The sequence below is a fragment of the Bombus terrestris genome, chromosome 17 (assembly GCF_910591885.1).
Source record: "Bombus terrestris chromosome 17, iyBomTerr1.2, whole genome shotgun sequence".
NCBI lineage: Eukaryota > Metazoa > Arthropoda > Insecta > Hymenoptera > Apidae > Bombus > Bombus terrestris.
Genome location: NC_063285.1, coordinates 1,889,733 through 1,915,314, shown reverse-complemented (window position 1 = coordinate 1,915,314; position 25,582 = coordinate 1,889,733). Strand labels below are relative to the sequence as shown.

The following is a 25,582-nucleotide window of genomic DNA, read 5'->3' as shown; positions in this document are numbered from 1 at the left end:
TTCCTAATTTATAAACTTATTGGGAAAGTACAGGGAAAACTTAAATTACGGTATATGTATGTTGTACATACTATCTTCTGTTGGTAACTTTAAGTTAATGTACAGATATACATTGAATGAAACTCAAAATGATGGCGGCAAGCAGAACGGACACGTGCACGTCGCTCCGTAGGCATAACCGAAATATCTGGGTATATTAAAGAATTCGGGCGGAAAGTGCACGAAAGTGAAGTTTCTAGTGCTCCGGAATGAGTGGCAACACAAGAGATAGGTGAGCTCGCTGGTATAAAAGCGAGAGAAACGATTGAAAGTGCTGTGTGTGAAAAGTGAGGTTAGGGGCAGAGCGGGGGCCATCTTGGGTCGCGCGACCGAAGCGCCACCGTGCGGGCTACCTGGGTAACCAAGGAGTGGTGGAGAGCGCCACCGTGGAGGGCCAGTCGAAACTCCCCGCGTCGAACAGACACGAATCGCATACACGCGGAAGTATACAGTGGGATTATACGACGACCGGCTAAGTCGAAGGACATCCATCTCAAACATACATATATATATATATATATATATGTATATTAAGACACAAACACAATAATGGACAAGTACTGTAAGTCAAGTAAACTTACGGCTCAGGGGGTTTCGGAGCTTCCAGGCCCCGTCGGGGATTCGAATAGCGTTCCAGGCTCGACCCGACGGTCACCCAACGACTGGACGAACGGCGAGGGGAAGGTCGATCCCAGGGCCTCCCCTCGTTCGGTAAACACGACCGGGGACCAAGAAACATCCGCAGTTGTCACAGAGGAAAAGACGTGCACGAAAAGCACTAGAAGATACCTCGAATTTGATGAAGACATTGCGGGAATCATCGAGGATGTCGAGATGCCAATGCAGGCACTCAAGGATAAGACACCACCCACCGAAAAGGCGACCCGAATCGCCAAGGAAAAAATCTTCAAAGGTGACAAGATCACCAGATATATGAGAAAGTCCCCAGTGGAGGGGAGCGAGTGCAAGAAAACGAGAAGCCTGGCCAGGAGCCAGCCGAGGGCAACGAGGGACGAAGCGGCCAGCACCTCGGAGCTAGACACACCGGCGGAAATGTCGGACAGCGGCAGCGAAGCGGCGGCACCAAGGGAATGTCTCAGGAGGAAGGCCATGGCGAACAGAGCAACGGCCGAGACCGAAGGCAATGCCGAGGACAGTATCGTCATTAAGATGAGCGAATGGAAGGCGATGACGGAAATCATCACAGAAGTCTTCCGCGAAATCCAATACATAGGTAGCAGACTCTACCTCATGAGCAAAAAGGATACCGACATCAAGAAAAGGAGGGACGCCATCAGTAAAAAAGCGATCAAGCTCCACTCGATGTTGGACGAGATGAGGCTCAAGAGGAACGCGAGGACAGTCATGGCCACCAGGATGACCACCCCTCCGGGGAGGAGTGAGGAGAAGGAAGGAAAAAGGAAGGAGATATCGCCCGTCGAGGGGAAGGGCGACACCAAGAGGAAGAGAACAACGACAGTGGAGGCCTCCTACGCAGGAGCCTGTGCCGGCAACAGCTCGGCAAAAGCGACTACGGAATGCACGGACAGCGATGTAAAGGAAGACTGGATCCCTATCCGCGGAAGGAGAGGAAAAGGAACGGACACCCCGACGGTGGTCAGGAAGGCGAACGCAGGAAGGGCGGCATTGGACAAGCCAAAGAGGCCGGAGGGACCGAAGAGGATACGTAACAGACCCGAAGCCATCCTCGTCAAAGTAGGGCAGGACAAGGAGTGGATCCAGGTCTACAAAGATCTGATGGGGGCAAGGGGGACCCTAAAAGAGAGCTGTGGGATTAGGAGGACCAGAACAGGTGACATCCTGATCGAGCTGAAAGCAGGTAGCAACGCCAAAAAGACCGCGGCGGATATGAACACGGCGCTAAGAGGCAAGGTGAGAGCGCTACCAATGCGCGACAAGACCTCAATAGAGATCAGGGATATAGACTCGCTCGTAGGCAAGGAAGAACTAGCCAGGGAGATAGTAGAGCAACTGGGCATAAGCGACATTAATGAGGTCGAAGTAAAGACCCTAAAAATGGCGCCGTGGGGCACCCAATCGGCAATAGTGACGATGCCGAAAGCCTATCTGGCCAAAGAGGGGGCGAGCCGGAAGATCAGAACCGGCTTGACGATAGCCTCGATAAAGGCACTACCCAATGTTGTGGTAAAGTGCTTCAGATGTCACATGTTTGGGCATATCGCGAACAAGTGCACGGCGATAAGCCCTGGAAAGGAGATTTGCAGGAAGTGCGGAGCCAAAGACCACACGATAGCTGCCTGCGTCAACGCACCCTGCTGCTCCATCTGCAGCAAGGAGAAAGGAGTGAAATTTGACCACGTAACCGGATCCCTGGCTTGTCCAGAATGTAGAAGGCGGTTGAAAGCGAGTAAATGAGGATACTGCAGATAAACCTCAACAGATGCAAGCTGGCGCAGGACATGATGCACCAATGCGCGATCGAACTTAGGCCGGATATAATAATAATTTCCGAGCCGAACAGGCAGCTACCGCACTGGTTTAATGACACCAAAGGAGGCGCCTCGATATGGGTCACACTCCTCAATGGCAAGCTGCCTGATGAAACAACGGAGGTCAAGAGCGACGGGATAGTGGGCGTCCGCGTCGGCGACGTCTTCTGCTTCAGCGGATACTGTTCGCCCAACATAAATAAGCGAGCATACTGCAAATACATAGACACGCTGTCTGCTATGACGAAGAGCGTTGCTAGAAGACACGACAAGGTCGTTGTGGCCGGAGACTTCAACGCAAAGTCAACCTGTTGGGGAGGATCGACCACAGACAAGAGAGGGAGAGTCTTAATGGAGGCACTAAGCGGCCACCGGGTGTTTCCATTGAGGCTCAAGGAAAAGTACACCTTCTTCATGAACGGGAAGACGAGCTTCCCCGACATAATAAGCGTATCCAACAAGGTCAGCGAGATACATGCCGGAAGCGCGGTCTTGCACAAATACTCGGCCTCGGACCATCTGTACGTGCTCCACAGGTTTAAGACGAGGAAGTCCCGAACCGTATCGAAGTTCTACAGGTACGTGACCAAGGACATGTCGCCGGAGGAGTTCCTGAGCAGATTCGACGACACACTGAAGAAGGAGGACCTCAACGCGGCTATCGGAGAGGATGGGGCCGAGCCCTTGCAAAAGAGCATCGAAGGTACGTGCGAAGGGATGCTAAGGAAGTCGAACGGTGCGGCGAGCCGCAAGTACGCGAACTACTGGTGGAACCCGATGATCGCGGAACTGAGAGCGCAGGCGCACAAAGCGCTCAGGAAGGTGACGAGAGAAAGAAAGAAGAATGCCGGCAACACCGAGCCCCTCGTCAACGCCTACAAGGAGATCCGAAGGCAGATAAAAAAGGAGATCGCCTGTAGCAAAAAACAGCTTGGGCAGAATACTGCAAGATACTGGAGAGCGACCCTTGGGGCAAACCCTATCGCACGGTCATGAAGAAATGTAAAAGCAAGGGACCAACAAACGACATGCCGATCGACATGGTGAAGGCAGTCCTACAGAGGCTATTCACCTTGGGACACGGACCTCCCCATTATGGGGGCCGCGAAGAGGCAGAGACCGAAGAAGAAGGAGATATTAGCCTCAGCGTCGCCATCGGCGAAGGCGATGTCGTCGATGCCGCCGGAAGAATGAACACCAAGAAGTCTGCAGGAGTCGATGGCGTGCCGGGCGAGATCGCGAAGCTGGTAGCGAGTCGCAGGAGCGAGCTCGTGACAAGGGCGTTCAACGGCATCACCGAATCAGGAAGGATCCCAGACTGCTGGAAGACGGCCAGAGTAATACTGCTAAGGAAACCGGGAAAGGATCCCAGTTTCCCCAACGCGTACCGGCCGATAAGCATACTCCCAACCATGAGCAAGATCTGGGAAAAATGCTTTAAGAAGATCATCGAGAGATGCATCGGGATGGACCCATTCCATCGGAGGCAATATGGCTTCAGAAAGAAGAGGAGTACGGTAGATGCCATCACGCAGGTGATGAAGTTTGCCAACATCTGCAAACAGAAGAAGGTAATATGCGTGATGATCACCCTGGATATTAGCAATGCCTTCAATTCGCTCAGCTGGAAGAGCATATACGAGGAATGTGACAAGAGGAAGCTGCCATGGAAGGTCAAAAGGCTAATCGGCAGTTACCTATCCGGAAGGAGGATCATCGTGAGCAACCAGCAAGGCACGGTGGAGCACGAGGTGGCGGCGGGAGTTCCGCAGGGATCCATCCTCGAACCATTCCTGTGGAACTTGGTATATGACCGGTTGCTCGAGAGACTCGACAACATGCCAATGGTCAGAGCAGCCGCCTTCGCGGATGATCTGGCCATCACATGTTCCGTCGGGAGGAACGAAGATGCCTCCGTCAAGGTCAACACGATGCTAAGGATCGCCAACGATTGGTGCACGAGTGTCGAGCTCACCCTGGCGAGGGAAAAGACGGAGGTCATGCTCATCACAAGCTTGCGAGTGCCGAGAGTGGTGAAACTCAGGTTGGGCTCCTCGGACATCGAAACGGTCGATCGCATCAGGTATCTCGGAGTCGTCATTGACTCCAGTCGGAGGTTCGGTTGCGCATATCGAGATGGTGTGTAACAGAGCCGACAAGTTAATAGGAGCCCTTAGGGGAATTCTACCCAACATCAACGGGCCGCCCAGCTTGGCTCGTAGGCTCTACTGCAATGTGTGGGAGTCCATCGTAACTTACGGAGCACCGGTGTGGGCTAGAGCAGCATATACCGATAAGAACAGGAAAAAGCTGAAACGAGCACAACGAACGACCCTGTGCATAACAACGACGGCATACCGTACCGTCTCCCACGCCGCACTTTGCGTGTTGACCGGGAATCTCCCGATTTACATAAAGATAAAGATGCTCGGAGAGACCTACGAGAGGAACAAGATCCATGGGTCCAGGATTGACACGGATGACGGCTCCAAGCTGAAGGAGGAACTGGAGGCGATTCGCAAGAAGGCCCAAGAGGACTGGCAGAAGGAGTGGAACAACTACAAAAAAGAAAATATCACAAAGAAGCTATTACCGAGTGCGCTGCTATTTACCAAAAAGAAGATGGACATCGATCACCACACCATGCAGCTGCTAACCGGGCATGGGAGCTTCGGGGTCTATAGGAAAAGGATTGGCAGGGACAGCGACAGCAACTGTCTCGACTGTGGAGACCCGAACGACGATGCAGAGCACGCCCTCTTCGCGTGACCGAAGTGGACGGACAGAAGGATCGAGCTGGAGAACGCTCTGGGAGGGAAGATAGACGTGGGCAATCTGATCGCCACGGTGACCGCCAAGGACGAGAGCTGGAATAAATTCAGGCAATTCTGCAAGACCGTCATGTGTCACAGGAGGGTGACAGCGAGGGCCTGGGAAGAGGCAAGGAGGAGAACGAGCGTAACAACAACGAGCGGAGCAATGAGGGCAAGAACATGGAACAACGAAAATCCGCAGAAGGAGACCAGCCCAGTATTCTGAACTGGCTGAGAGGACGATATGAGCAGTAACTGCCCGAAGAAGTAGATACAACGGGGCACGAAAGGACAACCCTGATGACTGCCGACAGGTTTTACCGGGGTTGTCTGCCCTCTAAGCGGAGGAAGAAGGAGGAGGGGTTTTTAATGGGTATGGCAACGACATCCGACCGACTCCCACATAACCCAGTGATGCGGGTCACTGGGCATGCGTAATAGCATTTTCCCCTCCCCACGCAAAAAAAAGTGGGAAAAAAATAGTAACGTCAACGCCCATCGCTAAATGGTGGAAAATGCAAATACCAACAATAAAAATTACAAGCAAAGGCGAAACATATTCTACGAATAGAGCTACAAGCATAACAAACCCAAGACAATCGCTAAATGAAGAACAGGAGTATTCAATTATAAATGAAATAGATATGGAATCAATACAAAACAATTATGAGAATAAAACCAACAATGAACTAACTCATCAGGACGAAAGCTGGAAGGTGGCAACTTGCAACAAAAAAAGAAAAGTAACACCATGCACAAGCAGTAGGAAAGCTATAGTAGCAAATAAGCAACAATGGCTACAAGAAATCAATCTTCGAAACTCCTTCAGCACACTGCCAGAAGAGAAAGTAACAGACCCAGTTGAAAAACCAATAACCCGCATCGCTAAACCACCACCAATCTACATAGATGCTCAAATAATAGACCCCCTCATTGAACTACTAAACAACACGGCAGGAAAAGAAAATTATAGCATAAAACAACTAAAAGTAGTCCAAGTCAAAGTTCGGACCAACACCCCAGAAACATTCAGAAAAGTGACAAAAGCACTAAATGAGAAAAACGCGGGGTATCACACTTACCAGCTCAAAGCCGACAGAAGTTTCAAAGCAGTAATCAGGGGATTACACCCAAAAACAAACACAAACAACATATGCGAGGAACTAGCAAAAATCGGACACCAGGTAAGATCAATGAACAACATAACCAGATACGATACTAAACAGCCATTACCGCTATTTCTAATAGAGCTTGAACCTAAAAACAACAACAAAGAAATATTTGAAATTAAAAAAGTTCTAAACACAATAGTAACAGTGGCGCCACCAAGACATAAAAAGACATACCGCAATGCATACGGTGTCAACAATATGGACACACAAAAAATTACTGCAACAGAAACCCGGCGTGTGTCAAATGCGCAGAAACGCACCTAACAATAAACTGTCCATACGTAGGAAAAATAAACGAAGTAAAATGCTTCAACTGCAATCGAAACCACCCAGCTAGCTACAAAGGCTGTGTAATCAGAAAACAACCGCAACGTAAACTGTTTCCGCCGCTACGAAACAGGGCGTACAATAACTTACAAGCGCAACAGGATAGCACAGAAACTGAGACAACTCCAAATTCACAGCACGCAATGAACACTAACCACAGTAACACCAACACCTTTGGTAGCTAAAGTTCTGCTCGGGCAACCGAGGTAAACAGACGTGTGTAATCAATCATGTGCTCCAGTGAAGTGATTCAGAGAAGTGTTTCAAAGTGAAATAAAATTAACGATTAGTAATAGTGAGGGGAAGTCCAACAATGCAGCAGCAGATACCAACAATTAAAATTGCAACTGAAAGAGAAATGTATTATATAAAAAGGTCGGTAGATTTACCAGGCCTATAGCAACAGCAGCAATGTAATAATAATCAAAACGACATGGTTATAAAAGAAATGGAAGAGCAGTGGAGGCAGGAGGAGTGCAGTCACGATAACGAAAGATGTTACCAGGACGAAAACTGGAAAACGTAAAATAACTCCAGGAACAAGTGCCGCAGGAAACTTAGATACAGAAAAGCAGCGATGGCTACAAGAATTACCATTAAGAAACTTCTTCAGCTCATTAACTGAACAGTCGCCTTAGGTAGCAGCTATTTAGCTATTTAATCCTAAGCCAGAAAAATTGTGAAACTTCTGATTGATAACAGGTCATAGGACTTTTGCGTTCTATATAACAATACTTTTACCTATGGAAAGATTCCATAAAAATAAAAAGAGATCTGCCTATTTCTTATTAAGAAACCGAGGAGGGAGAGTTGTTTCCTCCCCATCCGATTGCCAACCATCAGAGATCTTCTTAAGCATTATGTAGATACGGGAATGTGTAATTGAACCCAAATTGTCTCGCTCTGGGGCCTGATAGTCTTGCAAATTTTCAAATCGGTATTAGAAAAAGGAGAGGATCCATTTTCACAAAGTGGCTAAGCTTGCGATTTATTTAATCGCATCCTATCCTACGAGAAACTGATAATAGGAATTTCTCACAAGTAATCAAAATAGTTTCGATGAATTGTTTTCACTGCATTTGAGTACAGACACATTTTGACTGATTTTAAAACAGGTATGAATAAAATTTCTGTTCATAAGGAGAGGGATAGTCCACAGGATTCCATACTGGGACCAACTTTGTGAAACATTATCTATGATGGCGTTCTCAGATATTTCTTACTACTCCGACGATTTGACCTGAGGTGTATTGTGTTGTCCGTGATAATTGTAGTAGCTGACTGTAGATGTCGCTGCTGGGGTACTGCTGTATTTTTCTTATTTAAGAATCGTGGAAGAAAAATCGGACTACGAGCGCCGATATTTGAACCCGGGTCCCGAACGTTCGTAACCTAAGGCGCTAACCACTGCACTGCCGTCGTCCGACTCTAGTTATTGTTGAGTGGTGGTATTTATGCTGTCGAGTGCCGCCACACTCATTATCACAGATCTCGAACAATTATAATCGAGTTAAAGTATAGAGACTAAAATATTGGAGATCCCGGTGTCCTTTCATCTCCGACATATATATGCAATTCCCTATTTATTTGTACGTATTACCTATATAATATATGCATTACATCAAAATCCTGAAGTAAAGTCAAATTTTTTTACTCATTCGATATGTAAATTCGACCAATCGCGGGGAGACGCAATCGCGAGGAAACACGTCAACGGGAGTCGTAAATTCCCGTTACGATTATAATAATCGTCGCTGCGAGTAGATCGATCCCTTGATTTCCGTTAAGACAATAGGGGTGGTTGAAATGATATAACTCCGTGATTAACAGTGTTATAACTTATATATTTTCCAACAACTTCGTATAATCACACACACTAGTAACGTCGCTGAGTATGGGGATTGCCTTGATCTTATTCAGATTCTGACTGCCAATTTGATAGATGAAAGCTCTCGGGTCGTAGTAGACGCAGCGATTTATCAGATCCGACTTTGACTGAATCGAATCAACAGAATCAACCGAATGACCGAATGAATAGACGTCGACTGCTTGACCTCGACCGTCTGACTGACTGACTGACTGGAACTGTAGGCACTGTGAGAGCTATGGGAACTCTAAGCACCGTGAGAGCCGTAGGAACTCTTCGTCGGAGCTAGAGAAACTCTCTAGTCGGAGCAATAGGAAACTCTCCGTTGTTTTCGTTAGGCCACTACCCGCTTTCTCCGTAATTCTTAAGAGCGCGTAATAAACCCAAGGACGTTTCTAATAACCGGCCGAAAACACTTCTAGAATTAGAAAGTCTTTTCAGGCAAACAGTTTGACTTAAACCATATGTGCAAACAATGCAGTTAGGATTTCAACTTTATGTTGAAATAAAATATTAATTTGTCTCCTTGGGCCTATGGAGGGTTCAAAGGACAGCACGTAGACCGTTGGCTGTCAAGCCGCGAGGGATGGAGTGTAGATGTGTTGCGCGGCAGGACACGATATTTTAAATGAATTTCCTTATTGTGTCATCATATAACACAGTACTACATTCAATGTATATCTTTTTTTTTTGCGTGGGGAGGGGAAAATGCTATTACGCATGCCCAGTGACCCGCATCACTGGGTTATGTGGGAGTCGGTCGGATGTCGTTGCCATACCCATTAAAAACCCCTCCTCCTTCTTCCTCCGCTTAGAGGGCAGACAACCCCGGTAAAACCTGTCGGCAGTCATCAGGGTTGTCCTTTCGTGCCCCGTTGTATCTACTTCTTCGGGCAGTTACTGCTCATATCGTCCTCTCAGCCAGTTCAGAATACTGGGCTGGTCTCCTTCTGCGGATTTTCGTTGTTCCATGTTCTTGCCCTCATTGCTCCGCTCGTTGTTGTTACGCTCGTTCTCCTCCTTGCCTCTTCCCAGGCCCTCGCTGTCACCCTCCTGTGACACATGACGGTCTTGCAGAATTGCCTGAATTTATTCCAGCTCTCGTCCTTGGCGGTCACCGTGGCGATCAGATTGCCCACGTCTATCTTCCCTCCCAGAGCGTTCTCCAGCTCGATCCTTCTGTCCGTCCACTTCGGTCACGCGAAGAGGGCGTGCTCTGCATCGTCGTTCGGGTCTCCACAGTCGAGACAGTTGCTGTCGCTGTCCCTGCCAATCCTTTTCCTATAGACCCCGAAGCTCCCATGCCCGGTTAGCAGCTGCATGGTGTGGTGATCGATGTCCATCTTCTTTTTGGTAAATAGCAGCGCACTCGGTAATAGCTTCTTTGTGATATTTTCTTTTTTGTAGTTGTTCCACTCCTTCTGCCAGTCCTCTTGGGCCTTCTTGCGAATCGCCTCCAGTTCCTCCTTCAGCTTGGAGCCGTCATCCGTGTCAATCCTGGACCCATGGATCTTGTTCCTCTCGTAGGTCTCTCCGAGCATCTTTATCTTTATGTAAATCGGGAGATTCCCGGTCAACACGCAAAGTGCGGCGTGGGAGACGGTACGGTATGCCGCCGTTGTTATGCACTGGGTCGTTCGTTGTGCTCGTTTCAGCTTTTTCCTGTTCTTATCGGTATATGCTGCTCTAGCCCACACCGGTGCTCCGTAAGTTACGATGGACTCCCACACATTGTAGTAGAGCCTACGAGCCAAGCTGGGCGGCCCGTTGATGTTGGGTAGAATTCCCCTAAGGGCTCCTATTAACTTGTCGGCTCTGTTACACACCATCTCGATATGCGCAACCGAACCTCCGACTGGAGTCAATGACGACTCCGAGATACCTGATGCGATCGACCGTTTCGATGTCCGAGGAGCCCAACCTGAGTTTCACCACTCTCGGCACTCGCAAGCTTGTGATGAGCATGACCTCCGTCTTTTCCCTCGCCAGGGTGAGCTCGACACTCGTGCACCAATCGTTGGCGATCCTTAGCATCGTGTTGACCTTGACGGAGGCATCTTCGTTCCACCCGACGGAACATGTGATGGCCAGATCATCCGCGAAGGCGGCTGCTCTGACCATTGGCATGTTGTCGAGTCTCTCGAGCAACCGGTCATATACCAAGTTCCACAGGAATGGTCCGAGGATGGATCCCTGCGGAACTCCCGCCGCCACCTCGTGCTCCACCGTGCCTTGCTGGTTGCTCACGATGATCCTCCTTCCGGATAGGTAACTGCCGATTAGCCTTTTGACCTTTCATGGCAGCTTCCTCTTGTCACATTCCTCGTATATGCTCTTCCAGCTGAGCGAATTGAAGGCATTGCTAATATCCAGGGTGATCATCACGCATATTACCTTCTTCTGTTTGCAGATGTTGGCAAACTTCATCACCTGCGTGATGGCATCTACCGTACTCCTCTTCTTTCTGAAGCCATATTGCCTCCGATGGAATGGGTCCATCCCGATGCATCTCTCGATGATCTTCTTAAAGCATTTTTCCCAGATCTTGCTCATGGTTGGGAGTATGCTTATCGGCCGGTACGCGTTGGGGAAACTGGGATCCTTTCCCGGTTTCCTTAGCAGTATTACTCTGGCCGTCTTCCAGCAGTCTGGGATCCTTCCTGATTCGGTGATGCCGTTGAACGCCCTTGTCACGAGCTCGCTCCTGCGACTCGCTACCAGCTTCGCGATCTCGCCCGGCACGCCATCGACTCCTGCAGACTTCTTGGTGTTCATTCTTCCGGCGGCATCGACGACATCGCCTTCGCCGATGGCGACGTTGAGGCTAATATCTCCTTCTTCTTCGGTCTCTGCCTCTTCGCGGCCCTCATAATGGGGGGGGGGGTCCGTGTCCCACGGTGAATAGCCTCTGTAGGACTGCCTTCACCATGTCGATCGGCATGTCGTTTGTTGGTCCCTTGCTTTTACATTTCTTCATGACCGTGCGATAGGGTTTGCCCCAAGGGTCGCTCTCCAGTATCTTGCAGTATTCTGCCCAAGCTGTTTTTTGCTACAGGCGATCTCCTTTTTTATCTGCCTTCGGATCTCCTTGTAGGCGTTGACGAGGGGCTCGGTGTTGCCGGCATTCTTCTTTCTTTCTCTCGTCACCTTCCTGAGCGCTTTGTGCGCCTGCGCTCTCAGTTCCGCGATCATCGGGTTCCACCAGTAGTTCGCGTACTTGCGGCTCGCCGCACCGTTCGACTTCCTTAGCATCCCTTCGCACGTACCTTCGATGCTCTTTTGCAAGGGCTCGGCCCCATCCTCTCCGATAGCCGCGTTGAGGTCCTCCTTCTTCAGTGTGTCGTCGAATCTGCTCAGGAACTCCTCCGGCGACATGTCCTTGGTCACGTACCTGTAGAACTTCGATACGGTTCGGGACTTCCTCGTCTTAAACCTGTGGAGCACGTACAGATGGTCCGAGGCCGAGTATTTGTGCAAGACCGCGCTTCCGGCGTGTATCTCGCTGACCTTGTTGGATACGCTTATTATGTCGGGGAGCTCGTCTTCCCGTTCATGAAGAAGGGGTACTTTTCCTTGAGCCTCAATGGAAACACCCGGTGGCCGCTTAGTGCCTCCATTAAGACTCTCCCTCTCTTGTCTGTGGTCGATCCTCCCCAACAGGTTGACTTTGCGTTGAAGTCTCCGGCCACAACGACCTTGTCGTGTCTTCTAGCAACGCTCTTCGTCATAGCAGACAGCGTGTCTATGTATTTGCAGTATGCTCGCTTATTTATGTTGGGCGAACAGTATCCGCTGAAGCAGAAGACGTCGCCGACGCGGACGCCCACTATCCCGTCGCTCTTGACCTCCGTTGTTTCATCAGGCAGCTTGCCATTGAGGAGTGTGACCCATATCGACGCGCCTCCTTTGGTGTCATTAAACCAGTGCGGTAGCTGCCTGTTCGGCTCGGAAATTATTATTATACCCGGCCTAAGTTCGATCGCGCATTGGTGCATCATGTCCTGCGCCAGCTTGCATCTGTTGAGGTTTATCTGCAGTATCCTCATTTACTCGCTTTCAACCGCCTTCTACATTCTGGACAAGCCAGGGATCCGGTTACGTGGTCAAATTTCACTCCTTTCTCCTTGCTGCAGATGGAGCAGCAGGGTGCGTTGACGCAGGCAGCTATCGTGTGGTCTTTGGCTCCGCACTTCCTGCAAATCTCCTTTCCAGGGCTTATCGCCGTGCACTTGTTCGCGACATGCCCAAACATGTGACATCTGAAGCACTTTACCACATTGGGTAGTGCCTTTATCGAGGCTATCGTCAAGCTGGTTCTGATCTTCCGGCTCACCCCCTCTTTGGCCAGGTAGGCTTTCGGTATCGTCACTATTGCCGATTGGGTGCCCCACGGCGCCATTTTTATGGTCTTTACTTCGACCTCAGTGATGACGCTTACGCCCAGTTGCTCTACTATCTCCCTGGCTAGTTCTTCCTTGCCTACGAGCGGGTCTATATCCCTGATCTCTACGGAGGTCTTGTCGCGCATTGGTAGCGCTCTCACCTTGCCTCTTAGCGCCGTGTTCATATCCGCCGCGGTCTTTTTGGCGTTGCTACCTGCTTTCAGCTCGATCAGGATGTCACCTGTTCTGGTCCTCCTAATCCCACAGCTCTCTTTTAGGGTCTCCCTTTCCCCCATCACGTCTTTGTAGACCTGGAACCACTCCTTGTCCTGCCCTCCTTTGACGAGGATGGCTTCGGGTCTGTTACGTATCCTCTTCGGTCCCTCCGGCCTCTTTGGCTTGTCCAATGCCACCCTTCCTGCGTTCGCCTTCCTGACCACCGTCGGCGTGTCTGTTCCTTTTCCTCTCCTTCCGCGGACAGGGATCCAGTCTTCCATTACATCGCTGTCCGTGCATTCCGTAGTCGCTTTTGCCGAGCTGTTGCCGGCACAGGCTCCTGCGTATGAGGCCTCCACGGTCGTTGGTCTCTTTCTCTTGGTGTCGCCCTTCCCCTCGACGGCCGATATCTCCTTCCTTTTTCCTTCCTTCTCCTCACTCCTCCCCGGAGGGGTGGTCATCCTGGTGGCCGCGACTGTCCTCGCGTTCCTCTTGAGCCTCATCTCGTCCAACATCGAGTGGAGCTTGATCGCTTTTTTACTGATGGCGTCCCTCCTTTTCTTGATGTCGGTATCCTTTTTGCTCATGAGGTAGAGTCTGCTACCTATGTATTGGATTTCGCGGAAGACTTCTGTGATGATTTCCGTCATCGCCTTCCATTCGCTCATCTTAATGACGATACTGTCCTCGTCGTTGCCTTCGGTCTCGGCCGTTGCTCTGTTCGCCATGGCCTTCCTCCTGAGACATTCCCTTGGTGCCGCCGCTTCGCTGCCGCTGTCCGACATTTCCGCCGGTGTGTCTAGCTCCGAGGTGCTGGCCGCTTCGTCCCTCGTTGCCCTCGGCTGGCTCCTGGCCAGGCTTCTCGTTTTCTTGCACTCGCTCCCCTCCACTGGGGACTTTCTCATATATCTGGTGATCTTGTCACCTTTGAAGATTTTTTCCTTGGCGATTCGGGTCGCCTTTTCGGTGGGTGGTGTCTTATCCTTGAGTGCCTGCATTGGCATCTCGACATCCTCGATGATTCCCGCGATGTCTTCATCAAATTCGAGGTATCTTCTAGTGCTTTTCGTGCACGTCTTTTCCTCTGTGACAACTGCGGATGTTTCTTGGTCCCCGGTCGTGTTTACCGAACGAGGGGAGGCCCTGGGATCGACCTTCCCCTCGCCGTTCGTCCAGTCGTTGGGTGACCGTCGGGTCGAGCCTGGGACGCTATTCGAATCCCCGACGGGGCCTGGAAGCTCCGAAACCCCCTGAGCCGTAAGTTTACTCGACTTACAGTACTTGTCCATTATTGTGTTTGTGTCTTAATATACATATATATATATAATATATGTATGTTTGAGATGGATGTCCTTCGACTTAGCCGGTCGTCGTATAATCCCACTGTATACTTCCGCGTGTATGCGATTCGTGTCTGTTCGACGCGGGGAGTTTTGACTGGCCCTCCACGGGGGCGCTCTCCACCACTCCTTGGTTACCCAGGTAGCCCGCACGGTGCCGCTTCGGTCGCGCGACCCAAGATGGCCCCCGCTCTGCCCCTAACCACACTTTTCACACACAGCACTTTCAATCGTTTCTCTCGCTTTTATACCAGCGAGCTCACCTATCTCTTGTGTTCCCACTCATTCCGGAGCACTAGAAACTTCACTTTCGTGCACTTTCCGCCCGAATTCTTTAATATACCCAGATATTTCGGTTATGCCTACGGAGCGACGTGCACGTGTCCGTTCTGCTTACCGCCATCCCCAAAGTTTGTTTCTTTTCCCACTTGCCGCACTTTCACTGAAGCACTGTTTCGCACGTCCGTTTATCTCGGCTGCTTGGGTAGGACTGTTGACCGAGTAAACTTGTCTCAAAACTTTAAACGCGTTTTTCTCAAAATTACTTTTTTCAAGTTGACATGCACGATATCTCAAGTTCCAATAAATCGATTTATTTGAAATTTGGTGCGAATATTCTTTATATATTTTTCTATCGCCTCAACCATGGTCGGATTAAAATTTTTAATTTTACTATTTTAAAAAAATTCGGAATTGCCAAAAAACATGCCAAAAAGGAAAATTATTTTCAAACGGCCGCCATTTTGTGAAAAAATAATTTGTTGACTCTTCCAAGGTTCATACTATAGTCGAATCTATTCTAATTAAGAATCCGTTCAGCTTTTTTGTTTCAGACGACCAGAAGGGTCGATATCATGCACGCCAGGACACCCTTTCTTTGGACCTCCACTTTGCCAGCTCATAACTTTGTGAATTTTTAGTCTTTTTCGGTTAATTTTTTATGTAATCTTAAAATATCAAGATACAAATCATAAAAAAATGGATAGCAAAAATATTTTTTGTTTCGTTTGTACAGAGCTTCAAAAATCGCTCGAAATTCATACCTCTAGACTAAAATACCCCCTTAAAAAGGAAAACAATGATCTGACCCGAATCTCTAATCTTCGCATTCTCTTAACTCGTATGTTACATTTTGATCAGTTATATCAAAGCGATCTTCCTCGTTTGTTAGTAATATTTGTTTTGTTGGCAGATAGAAGAAGATATCATAGTAATAAAAAATATTAACTGGGATATAACAAATTGAAATAGCGAAACACAGACGTCGGTCAAGAAGTGTGTGATGTGAAATATTTTCCGGATATATCTGTGGCATACTTCGGATACATTTTACAAATACAAACATTTGTTCTTACATCAAATAAGGATAAAGTATTGATATATGCATCACAAGTTAAACTTTGAGATAAATAATTTTGTAAGCATTTCCCGTAACCATGAAATTGTATGATACAAGCTTTTTAACACTTAGGCAACCGAATAGGGAGACCTCCCTTTTTGGCTTTAGCAACGTGTTTTATTTTTTCGCTGTTATTATCAGTTATTGTTTACCTGGAATTGTTCCCAATTAATTGCGCCACTTTTTCTGCTTTTATAATGTACAGTATATAACAAAATACGCCAATTTAGTGGTGTTAAAATTAATTAAAAAGTTACACTATCCGTTATGACTAAATAGAGTTATGATCGAACGATACTACATTGTAGAAAAATATTAAAATGCATTATGAATTTTTAATTTCACGTTCAAGTTGTGTTATTTATCTTTAATCGTCTTGAACGTTTTTAATATTACCTATATTTTTTTATACTTTTAAACATGATGTATTGCATAAACAATATGTGAAATCGTTAAATAAAATCATTACCACAAAATATAATTAATTACTTAAATAATTTTTAGACCTTTTTGTTACTTATGTACTGAATATTGGTCCTCGATACTTGGAAAAATGCGCGGTGGAAACGTATAATTCATTGTGACGCGCGCCGGTTGGCTAAGTGTTAAAAGATTTATATTCGAAATATAATGTAATAGTTTGAAACATCCTCTATATCTCCGCGAATATAGAAACAATTACGAAATTGTGCTTCCTTTTCTAAATTCTATTACAGTAGAGCCTTCTTTATCTGAACATCCGTTATCCGAATACAGTACTATTCGAACGTTCTGCTATTCCAACATGATACTTCTCAGTAATAGGTGCCCTTTTCTGTTTCAGGCATGTACATATTGTATTGGTGTTCGTATACAATGTATTCTTTCCTTAATTCAATTTAGTGACTGCTAATTGTAAGAATTTGATACAGAACTTGTTGCGACCTATCAATTAGACGGCGATGAGTCAGGCGCAACTGTTATCTTGAGGTTGCGCCCCTTGAACAATATTACCGCTCAAGGTGGATGTAGACTAATGATGCAAAGTAGTTGGTTTATTTGCACTGTTTGGTATACGTTGCAATAGTCGGAATTCGCGTCAGATCTCTACTGTTTGAGAAAAATCGAAAAGAGTACTCCAAAATTAGGGTCAAAGTTGGTCCCATCAGCTTTACTTAATATTTATAGATATCTGCAAATTGATATTGCCAAACTATTCTATATCAATGTATTAGTTGAAGTCCACGGAATTCATTGAACCCAACAGGAATCGTATAGCTTTTGTAATTTTGCTATAAATTAACAGTGCTGAACAGTCTAATCTGGCGCTGCGCAGCCGTACGAAGCAGACCGTGCAGTCGGGCGCCACATCATAGAGAAAACCCTGAATATCGGCGCCGGCGTCAACGTGTTAACTTGCCTTGTTTGTGTTATGTGCGTGCCAGTCAATTGGATATTTGGTGGTTTCTGTTTTCTTAGTGTAAATGTAATATGGTGGCATTTATTGAGGTTTGCTTTTATTTGTTTATCTTGTAGCCACTTTTCTATTTTTGTGATGTGCTCTTGTAGTAATGTAGCTACTGTTGCTGGATTAGTATGCCTGACTAGCACAGCCGTGTTGTCCGCGAATGTCTGTATTTTGCTGTTGGTAGTTGTTGGTATGCCGGCCGTGTATAGTGTGTATAATATTGGGCCTAAGACGCTTCCTTGCGGTACCCCTGCCTTCAGGCAGCGTCTTTTACTTCAGAATATACATCCTTTATTTTTACTATAAAGGTTCTGTTGCTTGGGTATGATTTGAGTAAGTGGTGGATTTATTCCGGGAAGTGTTTTTTGATTGTTTGTAAGAGGCTTTCATGGTTCACTTTGTCAAATGCTTTCGCAATGCCCATGAAGGAGCCTGTACAGTATTGTTTCCTTTCTATTGCTGGTAAAATTTCGTTGACGAGCCTGTGCCTTTTGCTCTATCGTGGAGTGTTTTTTTCTGAATCCAAATTGGTAATCTGGTATTAATTTTTCTTGTTCTATTGTTGGTTATATTATTTTCTCTACTATTTTGGAAAACACTGGAAGTAGTGATATTGCTCTGTAAGATACAGTTTGGTGTGGGTTTTTGCCTGGTTTAACTAACATTATGATCTGTGCTAACTTCCATAGATTAGGAAAGTATTGAATTCTTAAAATTGCATTGAACATTATTATGATTAAACGTATTGCTTTTGGGGGAAGGTTTTTCAAGATTTTACCATAGATTGGGTCGACTCCTGATGCTTTATTGTTTTTTGTTTTCTTCATTATGATTCTCATTTCTTGAACTGTTGTATTAGGTATGGTACGGTGCTTGTCAGTTGAGCTACTAGTATTTTGCGCATCTTCGTCTCAATGATATTTGGTTTTACTGTTGTTAATATTATATAGAGTAAATGTGTTACAAAGGTGGTTGAACAATCCTGTAGCTTGCTCTTCGTTGCTTCAGGCCCATATGTTATCTGCTTTTCTAATTGCTGGGATTATTTTTATTGGCTTCTTTATTTTGTTCGTGGCTTTCCACTGAGAGTGTTTCTATGAATTTTGAGAATTCGTTACTATTATGATCTTTTATTTTACTTTTTATTTCCTTTGCAAGTTTGTATAGATGTTTTTTGTTTTCACATGTTCTATGTTTTTGCCATTTTACTTTCGCTTTCCTTTTTTCTCTGATTTTGTCAAGGATGTTTGGTTTCTTTTGGTTTATAAGTAATAGTTGCCCCTGCTGCTTCTTGCATAATTTCTGTCAATGTTGTTACTGCCTGTTCGATGCGTTCAGGTGTTTTCAATGGAATATTGCAGTTGATTTCGCTCTTGATTAGTTCTTTATGTTTGCCATTTGATGCTTCTATTGCAAAGCGACTCTGATTTGTTATAAAGTATTAGTTTGCTTGCGTATTGTATTATTAACGGTGTATGATGGGAGCCAAGCTCCCATCTTACTTTTAATTTGTTTGCGTTTACTCCTTTTATACCTGCAAAATTAAGCAAGTCAGGAATTTTGTTTAGATCCGTCTGCCAGTGTGTTGGTCTTCCTGTGAATAATATGTTGAGATCACTAGTTCTAGTAAATGTTTCTAGTGTTCTACTTCGAGGTGTGTTAATTCTTGAATCCTATAGCGTGTGCTTTGTATGTGTGTGAAGTCTTCCGCTGCGATGTAATTACTTATGTTGAAAGAATTACGTGACTTAGCAGTCAAAAAGATATTGATATTCAATATTTAGAGAAGCTATCGATTAATCTTAATTTGTATTTGAAATAAATGAAATTTTACACGAGAATAATGATTGTTATAGTATCAGAAAATTCCATTATCCGAAGAGTATATCTGCTTATAAATTCGCATAAAGAAGACTCTACTGTACTTGCATCAGTTCTGTACAATATTGTAAAGTGGGAAAATATTTTTATTTATAGTAATCCATTCTTCGTTTTCATAATAATTTCTATAAGACTTAATTTTTAACTTAACTTACATTCGATTGCACTTTAAAGCATTAAACATTGTTCCAAATTCTGTGGGATCCTTGCATCGATCACAAGTACATTCAAAAAATTTTGTTTTAAGAAGATGGTGTCTTCTGTTTGCAGTACCCCACAATGGATCCGTATAACATATAGAAATGTGGTCTCCTAAAATATTTCATACAAATTCATACAGTTGCATTTATCTAGAAGATTTAGGCTAAGAACAGACAATTTATTCGACACGATTTTTGACGAATTGGTCACATCGCCTTATACTCGATAGCTGAATTGCTTACAGAAACAGGCACATAATTTCTTAATCTCGCGCGAAAATTTTTAATTCTACCATCGTAAGTGATCCTTTACACCGTTGATTTATTTTCACCTATGAGAGGTACAAGTACACACAAGAAACAGTCCCTTAGCATAAATGTATGTATATACATACACGAACAGGTCATACAGCTGGAACCACTTCGATCACTACATCTTCACTATTTTAGTGAAAAGTATTTCAGATAAAAGTTGAATGGTTGCAAAGAGGACAGAATTTGACGCGATTAGTGTCTTTGTAGGAGAATGCGAAAATACATATGAAGGTCAGATCTATCTTTTTAAATAAAATCATATACTTTTTATTATGTTAGTCGATCCAACTCATAATCCTATATAGAAAAGAATTAACCTATTCATATAAAAATACATTAGTTTATAAGTGGCATAACTGTAGCCACTGCGATACCTCTAAAAATAGTAACTTGAATTCGAGCAGTTCACAAAAAACAAAACTTGACCTTCTGTGCATCTTTGAAACCAACTTATATCTGAAAAATTTGTCACTAAAATCATGACATGCACAGTGATCGAAGTGGTTCCGGTTACCTTCATCCCGTATATTGAATATTCTCAGTAGATGACCATATTAGGTATTCATAGGAAATTTTAAAGTGTAAAATTACATAAAGTGCGTATAATGTGATAAAAGAATTTTCCTCCCTATCTATATTCTCAAAAAGATGAATTTGCATAAAAATACTCAATCCAATTATTAGCAAATTTCTATTGTAATGGCTGTAACAAAAGCTAATATTTTAAATTACTTGTTGTCTTACTTAGAAAGAGGGGAAGAGAGAAGCATGGATATTTACATAGATATTGGAAAATTATTTTGTTGTAATTTTTTTCAATCAACATTGTAATATTTTCAATCAACATGAACTTGGCTATTTGTATATGTAATCAACAGTTTGCAATTGAAATCTATTTTGTAATAGTAGTGTGACTAATTTCTATAAAATTGATTTGGTAATCTCAACGTCTTTTTGTCGACTTTCGTCGACTACCCTGTGTGTACAGTTAAGAAACAGTTAAAAGAGCCTATTACTTCTTTAAAAATTGCTTCGCGTGTTCTTAGTCATAATAATGCTTCTATATGTATATATACAGATCATTTATGTGATATCAAATTATTTGTAAATATGAAAACGGCAAAAAAGGTTAATATATAGAAATACTAGATAAATGATAAACAATTTAACTTTACACTACAAAATGTTTATGTAGACGTCAGTCGTTTTGCCTTAGCATTCACATTTGTCCGAATGACAGACAAAACGTTCAATAACACATTACTTGTTAAGTAGAGCCAAAATGTTCAACACACATATGTACACATGTAATATAGAGTATTCTATTCACTCATCGTAAAACATTGCCAGCATATTCCATAATTAAGAATAAAAGAATCATATAAACATAGGCTTATAAACTTTTTATCAAAAAGTTGTAATGATGATGCGAAATTAGCGAAATTTTCGTTTAAATATAACAGGCAACGAGTACCAACAATGTCGCACCTCAACAACGTCGAGTAATTCTTTGGTTCAACCAGATTTTTAATTGTGATTTTTAATTGTAAACGAAGAAATTTATGTAACATGATTTAATGTACGTCAGGAATCAATATAAAGAAATCAATGAGAAGTTTGTAATATAACGAGGATACTATATCTTTTATCGAACGAAAAATTAATCGGTTGTTTCGCGTTTGTGTTCTAACTTTTTAGAAATGGATTAACACAACATTTTTTCCCTCATATTTAGTCATAGGATATGCCAACACCGTTTTGCACAAAAGAATATGGAATATGCTGTACTATTTGTTGCTCAGAAAATTATATTTGAGACTGCAGAGCAGCAAGAGCATTATTCCGCTAACTCGCTCACCATCACACGATGCCTCATGGTCTTATTTGTAGATACAAAGTTTTTAGCTGACACGCATATCTATTTTTATGATTGAGGCTACCCAAACCAATAAAAATGAAAGCTACATTCGTTCCAAGCGCCTTATTCTGAACGAGTTATATACAGGATGTTCGACTACAGATGTAAAAAAAATTTAAGGGGTGATTATTAAAGCTAAAATATGATAAAAATCAAGAATAAAAAAGTCATTTTATGGAGTAATGTGTAATAATACAAATTGTTGCAGTGAGTCTCATTGCTAGAAAAACTCTACATCTTCTCTAGTCAGTTCGCTGTTGAGTGCCGAAGCGTGCAGACGTGTCTCTAGTGCCCAGTGAAGTTCGAAAGCAACACGTGTCACCCAACCGTCGAAAGTGAACACAACGTGCTCCAATCCTCCCAAGTGTCTCCTATCCGCCAGAGAGAAGAAAAGCCTACGCATCTAACCCCTACCCGAACCTTGCCTCATAGCCACACGACTAGTTATTTATATTGAAATAGCTAGCTCGATGATGGCCCAGCAATCACCACCAGGCTCGCCCACGCAAACTTACAACTACCCCGCACTACTCCCCCCGTGGCAGAAGTGCAGCAGATCCCCATGCGCCAACGACGCCAATAAGGCGAAAAAACGCAAAATTGAATCACCAAACATAAACTCAAACCAACAGCAAACAACACAAATCAACACCCACAATAGGTTCGCAATACTAGAATCCTCAAACGACGCCATGGAAATCGCAGGCCCGCCACCAAACCAACAAGCACAGAGAAGCCCCCCTCTCCCACCAATATTTGTTAATGATGTCATCGACATCCAGACAATGATCAAGTCCTTAGAGAGAGATATCTCCAAGGAGGACTACAACCTGAAGATAACCAACAACCAAGTAAAAATCCTGCCGACGAATCCAGAAGCCTACAGGAAGCTCACCAAGACACTTAAGACCCTGAACGCCAATTTCCACACCTACCAACTCAAAGAAGAAAGACCTTTTCGGGTGGTGCTACGAAACATCCACCACTCCGCAGACATCGACGAACTAAAAATAGAACTATCGAAACTCGGCCACGAAGTCACCAATGTCAGCAACATAAGGCATAGAGTCACAAAAGACCCGCTATCCCTATCTTTCATGGATTTAAAACAGAAACCCAACAACAAGGAAATCTACAACATCAGCCGCCTAATGAACGCCATCGTAAAACTCGAACCACCGCAAACCAAAAAGGAGATAGTGCAATGCAAAAGGTGCCAAAGATACGGGCACACGCAGAAATACTGCAACCATACCTTCCGCTGCGTCAAATGTGCAGGAACACACCCCACCGACCAATGCAGGAAATCACCGGAAACCCCAGCGAAGTGCATCCACTGTCAAGGTGATCATCCTGCCAACTACAAAGGCTGCTCAGCCTACAAAACTCTGTACTCAAACAAGTACCCCAAACTTAGAACAAAAGAGGTAAATTACCAAACACCCAGCTCGCCGAAATTCACCTTTACCCCAATCCCCCCAACCAATCAAACACCCAGCCCTATCAAACTCACCACTCCCTCAAACTCCTATGCCCAAGCGGTACAAGGCACTCGAAATACACCAAATAGCCACAGGGATACTCCCCAAAATAGTGCCCCCATCTCACCTAATACAGACAACGTCTCTAGACTTGAAAAGCTAATAGAGAAACAATCAGAGCAAATAAACAATTTGCTATCGCTATTAACACTCATCATGGATAAATTAATACGCCCCGACACAAAATAAAACCAAGACGCATAGCTCTGTGGAATGCCAACGGTCTAGCGCAACGCAAACTTGAGCTAGAACTCTTCCTAAAACACCAGCTAATCGACATAATGCTCATATCTGAAACCCACTTCACCGACAAAAACTACCTGAACATAAACGGATACAAGTTCTACCATACCCAACACCCCAGCGGAAAGGCCCACGGCGGCACCGGAATCATAATCAAATCAAACATTAAGCACTACGAACTTCCACCATTCCAGAAAGACTACCTCCAAGCAACAAACGTAGCAATAGAAGACTGTCATGGTACAATCACCACTTCAGCTGTATACTGCCCTCCCAGACACTCCATCGCCAAAGAAGACTTCGACAACTTCCTGGACACCCTGGGCAATACATTCATAGCCGGAGGAGACTACAATGCTAAACACACCCAATGGGGCAGCAGGCTGGTTACAGTAAGAGGCAAAAACCTCCTCAACAGCATAATAACCAACAACCTCAACTACCTTACCACATACGAACTCACACACTGGCCCACCGACACAAACAAAATACCCGATCTCCTTGATTTCCTCATAACTAAAAATATCTCGTCAAGACACGTCCAAATCAATTCCTCGGCTGATCTCTCCTCTGATCATTCCCCCGTGATAGTAACAGTCAGTTCAACTATCATCGAGAATACACCTAATGGCTCCATTCATAACCAACACACCAACTGGCAGCTCTTTAGAGAAGTCTTTACCCACACAACTTCAGCCTCAACCTCACTAAAAACCAATGAAGAAATCGAAGCAGCCACGGAATACCTAAACGCGAGCATAATAAACGCTATCCGCTTCTCCACACCGGCAAAAACATCCATCAGCAATCACGAATAATCCCAGTACATATTAAAAAAAATAGCAGAAAAACGTAGACTAAGAAGGATATGGCAGACACATAGAACACCGGAGGACAAACGCAAACTAAACAACGCAACTAGAAAACTATCCAAAACCATAAAAAACTACAATAATGACCGTTTTCACAAATATCTCGCCAGCTTGTCCCCCACAGCCGACTCCAACTACTCACTATGGAAAGCCTCCAGGAAACTCACGCGCCCCCCACAAATAATACCTCCAATCCGCCGCCCACAGGGTGGATGGGCGCGTAGCCCTATAGAAAAAGCTAACCTATTTGCCAAACACTTGACTGAAGTATTCCAACCGCATTCCTCCATAGCTGCAGCGGACGTCACCGAATACCAGCACACCCCCTCCCAAATGTCCCCTCCTATTGAATCCTTCACTTCTGCAGAGATCATAGAAGCAATCAGTCGCCTAAACCCCAAGAAAGCAGCAGGCCACGACCTAATAGGAAATAAAGCAATCAAGGAACTTCCCATAAAAGGGATTGCACTCATCGCATCAATCTTTAACGCCATCCTCCGCCTTGAACACTTTCCTAAGGCGTGGAAAATCTCACTAATCACTCTCATCCCCAAACCCGGTAAACCAATATATGAAACCAGCTCCTATCGCCCAATCAGTCTTTTACCTACCCTGTCTAAACTATTCGAGAGGATGCTCACGAATCGTCTCCTTCCACTCCTAGAAGAATTGAAAACACTCCCAGATCACCAATTCGGCTTCCGAAAACAACACTCAGCAGTAGAGCAAATCCACCGCATAACCCACATGATCAGCCAAACCCTTGAAAAGAAAAAATACTGCTCAGCGGTATTCCTAGACATCCAACAGGCATTCGATAAAGTATGGCATGAAGGGCTACTCTACAAGCTTAAAAAAATCCTACCCCACCCATACTACTCCATCTTAAAATCCTACCTAACCAACGGACAATTCATAGTTAAATGTCTAGACGCCACTTCCGCAACATTCCCAATAGAATCCGGCATACCACAAGGTAGTGTCCTCGGACCCCTACTATTCTCCATCTACACTGCCGACTTACCCATATCTAACGAGGTAACAATAGCAACATTTGCCGACGACACAGCACTATTAACTACCCACGCAGACCCGGCAATTGCCTCATCTACTCTCTAGCGAGGTCTCGACTCCATGGA

General features: G+C 45.0%; 2 protein-coding genes across 8 annotated transcripts in view; one reads left to right on the top strand and one right to left on the bottom strand.

Moving 5' to 3' along the window:
* The window catches only part of LOC125384634 (GDP-D-glucose phosphorylase 1-like), a 231,422-nt gene that overhangs the window by 159,332 nt on the left and 46,508 nt on the right, over nt 1-25,582 (top strand). The gene's annotated exons all lie outside the window — the stretch shown is intronic.
* LOC125386762 overlaps nt 1-25,582 on the bottom strand; it is a 44,283-nt gene that overhangs the window by 3,781 nt on the left and 14,920 nt on the right. The window contains exon 2 of the mRNA XM_048413892.1: nt 19,510-19,666. Coding sequence (XP_048269849.1) covers nt 19,510-19,538 — 29 coding nt within the window. The 5' untranslated portion in view covers nt 19,539-19,666. The remainder of the gene's footprint in view (nt 1-19,509; nt 19,667-25,582) is intronic.